This window comes from Zootoca vivipara, chromosome 9, assembly GCF_965207765.1.
Source record: "Zootoca vivipara chromosome 9, rZooViv2.hap1.1, whole genome shotgun sequence".
NCBI classification, from domain to species: domain Eukaryota; kingdom Metazoa; phylum Chordata; class Lepidosauria; order Squamata; family Lacertidae; genus Zootoca; species Zootoca vivipara.
The window spans coordinates 18,391,206-18,403,269 of record NC_142592.1 but is presented as its reverse complement, the minus strand read 5'-3'; the positions used below and the strand labels follow the sequence as shown (position 1 = coordinate 18,403,269).

General features: G+C 44.8%; 1 protein-coding gene across 4 annotated transcripts in view; it reads left to right on the top strand.

The window, feature by feature from the left end:
- CFTR (CF transmembrane conductance regulator) overlaps positions 1–12,064 on the top strand; it is a 98,242-nt gene that overhangs the window by 2,745 nt on the left and 83,433 nt on the right. For 3 of the 4 annotated variants that reach the window (XM_088676503.1, XM_035127373.3, XM_088676502.1), the window contains exon 1: positions 1,700–1,981. The exons of the other annotated variant lie outside the window; for it this stretch is intronic. In XM_088676503.1, coding sequence (XP_088532629.1) covers positions 1,929–1,981 — 53 coding nt within the window. In that variant the 5' untranslated portion in view covers positions 1,700–1,928. Of the gene's footprint in view, positions 1–1,699; positions 1,982–12,064 lie in introns of those variants that run through there. 4 annotated transcript variants of the gene reach the window in all.

Genomic DNA, 12,064 nt, shown 5'->3' with positions numbered 1-12,064 from the left:
CTATCAGGCCCAGGAGTGGGAGGAAAGATAGATGATCCCTCCTTTTTTGATACAGGCTAAAGTTAACTTCAGAAATTAATGTACTGGGGGGCTCAGGTATAAGGTTCTATTAGTTAAATTAGCAAAGGTATTTTTCTGCCTGAAGGAAGGGCAAAATGACACTGTCCTTGTCCCCCAGTCAAGCTAGAGAAGGCAGCCATGATGGCAGTATCTGGTAATCTGGCACCGATGTCTGCATGCCTATAGTTAAAGGACCACTTAGCACCTTTGTTGTTGTTGTTGTTTAGTCGTTTAGTCGTGTCCGTGACCCCATGGACCAGAGCACGCCAGGCACTCCTGTCTTGCACTGCCTCCCGCAGTTTGGTCAAACTCATGTTGGTAGCTTCGAGAACACTGTCCAACCATCTTGTCCTCTGTCGTCCCCTTCTCCTAGTGCCCTCAATCTTTCCCAACATCAGGGTCTTTTCCAAGGATTCTTCTCTTCTCATGAGGTGGCCAAAGTATTGGAGCCTCAGCTTCACGATCTGTCCTTCCAGGGAGCACTCAGGGCTGATTTCCTTAAGAATGGATAGGTTTGATCTTCTTGCAGTCCATGGGACTCTCAAGAGTCTCCTCCAGCACCATAATTCATAATAGCACCTTTAGGAGACAGTTAATAAAACCTAGGTATAAGACAGTTAATAAAACCTTGTGGTTCCCAACGTGGGTGGCAATTTGATTTTTAAGGGGGGCAATTTGGAAGCTTTTTTAGACCAAGTTAATGGCCTTTTAGGCTTCCTCCATGTAAATAGGAGTTCACTTTTTGAATAATAAGAATTATATGTCACGAAGGGGGGCATCAGGATTTTAGAGATGCTTAGGGGGGCATGGCCAAAAAAAGGTTGGGAACCACTGGTATAAGCCATGTTTAGTGGTGTAATTTCCTTTATGCAGATAGTGGGTCTAAAGCCTTGATTCTTTCATATCACTTTCCTCACAGGGCATTGGTGGGGGGAGCAGCTGCCCCCCCATAAAGTCAATAAATAAAAATACTTAACATAAAGTTGAAAGATTTTGACAGACTTTTCTGAGCACCTGGGGGTCAAAAGAAAGTAATTTAACTGTCGCTGAGACATTCCTTTCTGAATCTGCTAAACAGAGGATGGTGGCATGGGCGTCCTACCTCCCCTTCCCCCCATAAAAGAAAACCCCCATAAATGGCTACGCTCATGTCCGAGCTGCAACCTCGTTTTAATGCTGGTTCTCGGGTTCAGTCCACACATTCAGATGGGAGCCGTAGGGCGCTGACGCTTAATGGGAAGGAGCGATGAGGAGAAGCTCTTTGAAGGCGGCGGGAAGCCATAATCATTAGCAAGGCTCAGTCAGGGAGGCGAGGTTGCTATTTCAGGACCGTGGCGACCGCTAACAAGGTTGGCTCGGCAAAGGGAACGAGGCTGGGCGGTGGAGGGTGTGTGTGTGTGTGGCGGGAACGACGACTCGTCTCAGAGGCTTCTTCCCCGGGACTGAAGAGCGCTCGCTCCGCCTGGAGAGGCACCTGGCGCGGGGCGCTTCTCTTGGCGCGCGCCAGTTTTTATTTTTTGTTAAGGAGCGATTCCTTTGGGAGGATGTTGGTCCGCGTGAGGTGGAGTACGGGGCGGGAAGGCGAGGGCAGGCTTAAGAAGCCGAACGGGCGCGCAGAGGCGGGGAGAGGGGCAGGAGAAAGAGGGAGGCGGTGACCTGAGGCAGGATAAGGTGGGAGAACGCAGGGCCAACAGCGAGGACGACTTCACTTCTCTCCCCCCTTCCCCCTTTCCCAATTCGGAGGCAAGAGTCTAAACGGCGCGGTTCCTCGAGAGGCGAACTCTCTCCCCCTCCCCTCACCGGCCCCGCCGCGCCCACCCTCTTCCTTTGGTGTCCGCTGCGCACAGCAGCCTGGACGGTGAAAGACCATGCAGAGGTCGCCTCTGGAGAAGGCGAACGTCTTCTCCAAACTTTTCTTCAGGTGAGTGGCCGCCGCCTGAGCGGGCACGTGCTGCTGGCGGGTGGTGGGCGAGAGCGAGGAAGGAAGGAAGGAAGAGCGCGCGCCGGCGAAGCTGAGGGGACCAGATGGAGAGGCAGATTAGCGTTCGCGCGGGAAACCGGGGGCGCCGATCGCTGCATCGGGTCGCGCGCGCCCACCGGGGTGGGGTGGGAGTGGGGGTGGAGTTTCCCCTTTCCAACCCGACCCTTTCCACACTGCGACGAAACCTCGGGGGCGACGGCGCGCCTCAGGGCAGCTGCTCGGTTTCCACGGGGACAATTTACTGTTGTCATTGCTCGCCTTCGTCCTGTCAAAGCCTGAAATGGTTAACCGCTGGCATGGCGAGCTATCTCCTATCTCCCCCTGCTTCAGCAGGCAGGGGAGCACAGCGAGCCTTTCGACTTGGCAAATACCATCGCGCTGCCTGAGATGCCAGTAATGAGCCTTGAAAACAGTTGGCAAAGGGAGAGGGAAATAAGGGTTTGTTCCAGGAGGAGGAGGAGGACCCCCCTCTCTCCGCCTTCGTCCTTTGTGTGCTGAGCTTTTCCTTTTGCTGAGTGAAGCGCCGAGGCGCAAAGGCTCCTAACTTTTGACCTATTAGGCTAGTATAGAACGGATCATCAGTTCGATGGCTTTTTGCTCGCTTGCGGCATCTGCTTGTTGCGCATTCTGGGACTGGCCGACGTAATTCTGAGGACAAATCGGCCCGCAAGCAGGGATTTATTTGCCTGGCAACAGGGGTCGGGCTGTCCCACCTACTGGGTGCTGCAAAGTGTTCCCAGCTCTCAGGTGCGAGGCCCCTAAAGGTCGACCTGAAATCCATACAGGCTGATGCTATGCGTGCTCATTCAGAAACGGCTGGCACCAATCTTACCCCCAAAAGTGACTGAACTTGCAGTCTGATCTCCAAACCATTACATTTTACAGTAATAATTAAGAGCACAATCATAAACTAAATATGTTATTTGTTTCATAGGAGCCAACTCCTAGGGACCAAGGTCCTTTTGCCCCCCCAAACATTTTAGGGCCCCCCAAATTTATTGGCATTTCCCTCCCATCGGATGTCAAGGAAATAAACAACTAACTTGACTTTCAGAAGACATCTGAAGGCAGCCCTGTATAGGGAAGGTTTTTAATGCTTGATGTCTTACTGTAATGTGTTTTAATTTGTTGGAAGCCACCCAGAGTGGCTGGGGTAACCTAGTCAGGTGAGTGGCATATAAATAAATAAATAAATAATAATTATTATTAGTGTGTACACTGTGTCATGTGATCGATTATGCAGGGCAGGGCTTAAACTGGCCCACCAATATTTTATTCAAGTTGTTGACACCCCATCAATCTTTTTATCACTGAGCTCATGATTCACATACCTGAGGTTCCTGCTTGGTCTCCCATCCCATCACTGACCAGATCAAAATTTGCTTAGCTTCACCAAGATGGCTTCATCCTGTGCCTTCAGGTGGAGGATGAGTCTATCAATGGCTACTAAGGAGGCATTACTTTTCTGAATACCAGTTACCAGAAAGTGCAGGAGGACAAAGTGCTCCTGTGTTAAGGTACTGCTTGTGGGTTTTCTAGAGGCATCTGCTTGGCCACTGTGAGAGCAGGATGCTGGACCAGGTGGGCCATTGGCCTGATCCAGCAGGGACTCTTCATATGTTCAGGTCATGGTCACAAATCTTATGTGATCCTTAGGGTGAGTTCCCTGATTCCATCCTACATACTGTATTGTTTTGTTTGCTTTAAAGCCAAGAGACACACTGCACAGACCACATCTGATGGTGAGGAGAGGCTACTTGACTCTTTTCCTTGCATTGTGTGGAAAATGAGATTAATACTAAGACTGTGGCCATCAAAGGAAATTGATTTACACTTGGTACAGGGCAGACAAAAGAGAGTAGTACTGTATGCAATTAATTTATGGAATTTGCTGCCGCAAGATGTGGCATTATATCACTCAATAGTAGTTCCTGGATAGCAACAGTGAGAGGGGGTTGTTGTCTTCAAGAGTGCTGGTGGGCTTTTTGAGGGATTTGGCTATCTTCTGTGGAAAGCAGAATACTGGACCAGATGGACTTATTGTTTGAAACAGCTGGATCTTTTTTGTGTTCTTACATTCCACACTTGTTTTCCAGCTCAAAATCACCCTTCCCAAGGAGGTTTCTTTCCTCCCACTTGGGTGTGCATGGAGAGAAGACGGGGAAGAGAGGGAACGTGGTGATTTGATTCATTTGAATCTGATGACATATTGAATGGCTGGTCTGTCTATATAATATGCCTGGTTAAAAGGTGGTGACCTTGGGTAGGAATAATGCCAAGGTACAGGATGTGATTTAAGGGCACATTTGTATGATAACAATCCTTTATTAACCCAAAACAGCTATCATCCCCAGTTCTGTACTTACACAATTAGAGATCAGAATATTCTCCACTCATAAACATGCATTGGAGGAAAGGCGAAAATGTCTACTGGTTTACCTCTGTTTAATGAATCACCATGACTTTGTGGACATGGGAGTGGCTACTGGAGTAATTGAGATGTTTTATGAAAAGGGACCTAATGGACTGGACCTAATGGTCAGGGGTCCCTTTACCTTTACCTATGAAAAGGGTAGGTAATGTCATGTCCTCCAGACATTGTTGGACTACAGTTCCCATAGGCCTCAACCAGCATACCCAATGGTCAGGGATGATGGCAGAGCACCACATTGGCTGGAGCTGAACTAGGAAGCATCATGTTGGCTACCCCCACTTTAGGGTGTATTTCAAGACTGAATACTCTCTAACACTTCCCCATTCTTCCTGACATCATGAAAAGGCAGAAGGAGAGTAGCAGTGAGTCCAGACTATGTAAGGCATGGATTCATAGTGGCCAAGGGCAGAAAGGGAGGGCATGTGATCATTTTATATAGGGCCGACAGTGCATTTTAATCTATGCATGTTAGGTGTTGTGTATGCATGAAAGGAATAATATGGATAATCTGTATCTCCTACTGAAGGGTTCTCCCCGCCACCACCATAAAGGCAAACTCTGCTCCTTTCCTATGTCAAAAGATTTTATGCAAGGACTGCAATTGATCTTTGGGTGCCAGTCAGTGCAACTGGGATTTAAGAAAGTGCCGTGGGCGCCAGTCACAAAATGGCTACCGTGGGGTATGTGTGCAGCGTCACACAAAACGGCTGTCATATCTAAAAGAGCAGAAAAAGAAACAGGAGCACAAAATTGTGTGGGGATTCCCCCCCCCATCAGCTTCCTCCATTGGTGAAATAAGAAGGTCCCTAGATCAGCCTCTGTGCTGTACCGTACTTGCTCACAGGGAGAAGTTATTCGCATCTCTCCTTAGTTTGGAACAGATGTTCAGTCTTGGCATCCAGTAAAATGTGGACATGTTTAAGGTAATGGAGTGGTTCAATGTAGGAGAGGTCAATCCAGTCTGTACAGGAACTGAGTAGAAGAACAGTCTCTCATGCATTGTGGATTCTTGAGGGGATCTGTACTGAGACCTTTTCCAGGCACCATAGGAGATTCTGGTGGGTGCACTGACACCTGTGGGAATGTGTTGATCCAAACCATTATTTTCCCCATATCCAATTGTATACAGATTCGGTGATTGATTGACTGATTGCTTGATAGATTGACAAAACTAATGATTTCCTGTCACTTGACAACTCTAGCTCATACCTTACCATACCTGTCTTTAGAATTATAAGTTTAAGCACGTAATCCGATGGCACTTACATGTATGTAAACCACAGGGACAAATGGGCCTTGTTTTGATTATATATACCCATAGAAGTGGGCTTTCATCCCTTCATTTTCAAAAGCTGTAAGACAAACTATCAAATGCTATTTCCTTTTTTAAAAATAACAGCAGTACCCTAACATGTAAGTCTTATTGTTGAAAGTCAGGTATCCAAAATATGACGTAGGTTAATTTTCTATTTCTTGTTTTATTTTTAGCATGCCTACCAATGAACAATAACATGCAAACATTAAAACAATACAAACAATGAATTTACATAATAAACATTACACTGCAAGGCATCGAAACTGCACTTGTGTGTGGCTAGATTGTTTTCATATATACACCTCTCTTTTTTCCATTCTAAAAATAGCAAAATGATGTAATACATACTAAATGTTTTTGTTTTTTAAAAAGTCCCATCTCTTTAATTGTCCTTTGCCATTCTGATGATAGCACTAGCCTCAAGTAGTATTTGAAGGCAAGTTTTCCACTTGGTTTCTGTGATTCAGAACATGAGCATGTGACGATTGGGTGAAAAAGGACTCTACCCAGACTTGATAAGCATTCGTTGTAAATTAACTTGCTTTTGTATTCAAAGCATCACATAGCATTGTAACATTACTAGTTCTACCTTTTCACTGCTTTTGTTGCTCATACCCCAGCCCTGCCATACTCTCATCAGTATTTTACTGATACCAAGAACTTTGTCTGATACCAAGAAGCTTTTAGTGGGGGCGGGGGGAGAGAGGGAGAGAGAGATCTACTCTTTAATCAAATCCAGTGGGCTTTGTTTCTGGGGAAGAAGAATCAGTAATCTTACAGTAATCTTAAATAAAACATTGATGATTAGTTTCCTGATATTCACAATTATTCATGTTACTGCAGTAGAACCCTAAGTTGGAATGAACATCCCAAGGTTTGGTATGTTGGATCAAAAGAATTAATGAAAAGATAGTTTCTGCAATTAATATTACTATTAGGAACTTGACAGTTTCAGTGGAACAGCAAACGAGGAAACTACGAAAAAGAAAAAGAAAACTCTTGCTCAAGATAGTTACCACATCCTAACACACCCTTAACTGGCTTTAGTCAGATAAAACAACAAAGGGGGATGAGACTGATGTTTTGCTTGATGACAGCTATGTGCATTTGCCTGATGACTGGTAACACATATGTGAAATTTCAGGCTTCAATTGCAGTGGCTCACCTTTTGAATAAAGTAGTGTGAAAGAAAATGCTATTATTATTATTATTTCAAAAGCAATTACAGCAGTTCCTGCTCAGACGTTCTTCCTGTCCTATGACCAATGCAGACTTGTTTTAATTGTGAAGAATTAGATTTGCAGAGTGCCAATCTCAATACAGTAAAATGTGCTGAAACTCATTGAGGGACTGCTTGAATTAATTGTGCCAAAATTTCTAGGTAAGCTGCAAAGCTAAATATCTCTAGGGAGCAAGCAAGCAAGCAAGCAAGAATCCAGTGATAAAAGTATTCGTTATCATTATGCTTTTCAGCTAGCTAGTGGCAGTAAAATTCTTTGCTTACAGATCTGAAGACAGAATTCTTTGCTTATAAAGTACACAAGCATAAACATCATTTTCACGAAAGCCAAATGAGTCCTCTGATGTTCAACCACAAACTCTATTGTCTATGACTATTTGCCATTATTCCTGAGTTTGATGGGGTTATAGTCCAACCACATCTGGACTAAGCCAATATAATATAGGCAGTAGCTCACCAAAGCCTCTGCTATCTGAAATCCTCTAACTGGAAATACTGGGGATTTTGAACCAGGACCAATATACAGAGGCAGAGCTAGCTGCTCTGGCACCCAGGGGTGGGGCTAGCCACATGGGGGGGGGATCGTCCCAGAGGGGCGCTGCCCACAGCTGGCATCCCAGGGGGCGGCACGGCAATTTCATCCCCCCTCAGGGATGACACCCGGGGCGGACTGCACCTACTGCACCACTTCCTCCGCCAGTGCCAATATACTTGCAAAGCATGTGTCCCACCACAGAGTTACAGATCCTCATTTTTGTAACCAACAAGCAATATGAATTTTTACATAGACCTGCTTGAAAATGATCAAGGATGCAACCAAAATAAATATAGCTACTTTTAATGCTACTTTAGCTCTGAAATGTAGCTATGGATGTTAGAAATGTTTTATGTAGGTATTTAGATAAGCAGAGGTGTGACATTCTACCAGAAGTGTTGTGCCTTTCCTACAATGCTTTAAATAATGACAACTACTTGGAGGTAAAAGTAGTTAAATGCTATGGAACTTTCATGTGTATGCCCGTTCTATGAAAGTTTATGGGCTGCCATTCCTCTATCTTGTTTAGCGTATTTTATGCAAAGAGATCAAGTAAATATTACAATATTTTGAAATATCCATTTCATTTAGCTTATGAAATCAGGTTCTTCATTACTACTGAGAAATGAGCATTCTTCTGAAGAGACTGAATTGCTTACATAGTAATACATTTAGATTCTCTAGACACTAACCAAAATAAAAAGAACGATAAATAATGCCTAGTCTTTTCTGCTGAATGACTCTTATTAAGGTTAGGGTCCTTGTGTTTCAAACTGAACACTGAATATTGCTCCATGAAAACACATAGTTATTTTTATTATTATAGCTAAAGATTTTCATTTCCAAATAACACTTGAGAGCTGGCACAACTTTGGAGAGAGAAAATACAGATAACAAATGATGCATATATTTGCATTTATTTTATCACCTTTTCACTGGCCTATTACTCAAAGGTTTTGTCTTACAAGCACTTCGGTGTTAAATTTAATTACTACTATAAAACACAACAGGGGACCCAGGTGGCGCTGCGGTTAAACCACTGAGCCTAGGGCTTGCTGATCAGAAGGTCAGCGGTTCGAATCCCTGTGACGGGGTGAGCTCCCATTGCTTGGTCCCAGCTCCTGCCAACCCAGCAGTTCGAAAGCACGTCAAAATGCAAGTAGATAAATAGGAACCGCTACAGCGGGAAGGTAAACAGCCGTTTCCATGTGCTGCTCTGGTTTGCCAGAAGCGGCTTTGCCATGCTGGCCACATGACCTGGAAGCTGTACGCCGGCTCCCTCGGCCAATAATGCGAGATGAGCGCGCAACCCCAGAGTCGGTCACGACTGGACCTAATGGCCAGGGGTCCCTTTACCTTTACCTTTATAAAACACAACATTAGTTTTTAGAATCTGAATGAAACGAGTGCTCAAGAAAGAGTGAGGGTGCTGGCAGCCAGGATGCAGAGTAACAGCTTCTGTTCTCCTAAACAGATAGTTATCTCGTGTATCCATTTCACAGAATCGTACAGCTGCAATCAACCAAAATGCCATCTAGTTCAATCCATCGCTGGCCACCCACCCAAATCATTTCCCGGAACATCCTGTTCCAATCTGACCCATAATGTGCCACAAGCAGAGCTTTCAGGAAGCACTCAAAAAGTCTGCAGGTGACTTATGTAAATGAACAGCATTTTCGTTAATCCCTTGTCTGTGGCAGAGAAATATGGGATAATCACAATATGGTTTTTGAATAAGAAGCAGATTTCAACAAAACACAAAAAAAGGCAACATTCCAATAGCAAGAGCAGTTGAACAAGCTGCCTCAGGAGCTACCATAGTGACCTCTCCTTTTCTGGAAGTTTAAGCAGAGGCTGGGTGACCATCTTTCAGGGATACTGTTTGCACTGAACTGGCTGATTTTCCATGACTGTCAAGGTCGCTGCCTAAAGTTATACGGTGGTATTCAACTAAATGCTTGTGCTAGTGCAATGATTAACACAAACACAACAGTATTTTACCCCTCTCACACCATCACTTCTCGCAGTGAGGGGACCACCAGAAGGCCCTCGCAGCTGGATTTCTGTGTCCAGGCTGAACGATGGGGGTGGAGACGCTCCTTCAGGTATACAGAGCCAAGGTCAGCACCAAAACTTTATACTGTGCTCGGAAATGTACTGGGAGCCAGTGAATATCTTTTAGGACTGGTGTTATATGGTCCTTGTCACTCCCAGTCACCAGTGTAGATGCTGTATTCTGGATTGATTGTAGTTTCTGAGTCACCTTCAAAGGTAGCCCCAGGTAGAGTGCACTGCAGTAGTCCAAGCAGCAGATAACCAGCGCATGTACCACTCTGGCGAGACAGTGCGCCACTGCGCAGGCTCTGTGTGAGGTGTTTGTTGGCTCTCCATAGCATCACCCTAGTAGCTTGAGGAAGGGCCAGAACTAGTGCTGACTAGTTTCCTTGCAGACAGATGTTAAAAAAGGTAAGATGGGCAGAAAATGCTCTGCAAGGAAGTAGAAAACCTTTCTCCTTCTCCCTCCCCCACTTCCAGTTTAGAGCACAGATTGTAGTTTCCTCAAAAAGTCCAAAGGTTGTTGCAATTACTCAGCATATCTCTGAAATTACCAGTGAGAGACACTGCCTAGGAACACCTTGCAGCATTTGCCAAGGATCAAGTTCCATAATCAAGATGGGCCACAATAATGTTCTTGCCATGCCAATTTCTATAGCAGGCACCTTCATGTACCTGAAGAAGAGGGAAGCCGGAAGGCTGGCTATACTACCTGTCGGATGACTCATTATTCGCATGCTGGAATAGATCTCTGGCAGCTATTTATGTCAAGTATGTGAAGTTTCTTAGTAGTAGTGATTATTGGAACACTGGGCATTTAAATGTGGGGAGAGGGATTGTCCCTGCTGTGATGGGAAACTTACGAAAGCCGTGATTAAAACCTATAGGAGCAGGAAAGATCTGCACGTGAAATAAGTTTCCCTTGTAGAAGTTATAATCATAGCTGTCAAGTTCTCCCTTTTTTAAAGGGAAATTCCCTTATGCTGAATAGGCTTCCTCGCGAGAAAAGGGAAAACTTGACAGCTATGAATAATGCAGGAGGCTGAACAGGACTTAAAACCAACAACTCCAAAGACAGCGGCAAAGAGAGGAAATGCTTTTAAAGGGAGAGAGAGAGAAAACACCCTTGCAGCTATTAAACAAATCAAAGTAAAGTTAAGACAATATCATAGCTGCCAAGTTTTCCCTTTTCTCGCGAGGAAGCCTATTCAGCATAATGGAAAATCCCTTAAAAAAAGGGATAACTTGGCAGCTATGGACAATATCCCATGTACGTGAGAGCCTTGTATCATTCTTGTGAGGTGTATTTTGTTACCAGGCATTGAAAAGAAGAGGTGGAACTTGTTTTCCTTCTTTTACCTATATAACACCCTTGTTCCCTGCTGAGCTCTCTTGAGTATGTGCTTGTAATAACATCCGTCGTGACTGGCAAGACTATGACAGCTCTAAAGGTTCCTCCAGAAAAGGGTTCCTTTAAATGTCAGTCAGTAACATGGAAGTATGTGCTAATTTAGTGCATTTTTTCCTTGTTTAACAATTTGATTTCCCCATGGTACAGGAGCAGAGAGCCTCTTGATATTTTATTTATTTATTGCATTTATATCCTATCCATCCTTCACAAGGAGCCAAGGACTATCAGTTATAAAAATTGGAAATTTATAAAATGATATCGAGCTGGTTTTGATCTATCTCACCAAGGCTCACCATATAATCTCCTTATTTAATTATGCTGCAAACTAGGTTTATAATTGACTTACACCATCACATTACATAATGCTCAAGGATGCTGAACATCTGGAGATCACTGTGCCTGAGGCTGTCAGGAGCCACCAGAGAACCTCCCACCCCACCACTGGGCTCTAAATGTCCAAAGCCAGGGTTCTCACCTGCATCTTCTCCTGAGGATCCGAATTCTTCTCACAGTATCTTATTGGTCACCAGGCTATGGAATGGAAGAGTGCCCCTCTCCAGGCAAGAGGGTTGGTCCTTTAAAAACCTCGAGTTCTCCAGAAGGGGGTCCAGCCAACAAGAGGAAGTCTGAAGGAGTCTACACGAGTTAGTCTGGAGGCAGACGTTGGGAAGGCCTCCTCCTGCTCTCAAAACTCTGTTGGAGCAAGTTGTTCTCATGGAGCTATCCATGGTCCTGGAACCCCTGACCTGCCTTGCTGCTGGGCTTTGGCACCAGACCAGCATACAACAAACTGAGAGGGGAGCAAAGTGTTACAACTTGCTAGTAATGCTTAATGTTTATATTGGGTGGTTAACCTATGGCCCTTCAAATGTTGTTGGATTCTAACTTCCATCAGTCTTGGACAGCTTGGCTGGTGGTCAGGGATGATGTCCAGCAACATCTGCCATGACACAGGCTGCTCACACCTGATTTATATGGTGTTTTTCATGCTTGGAAGCACTTCATATTTGTTGTAGTATACCCCCAACCTCTG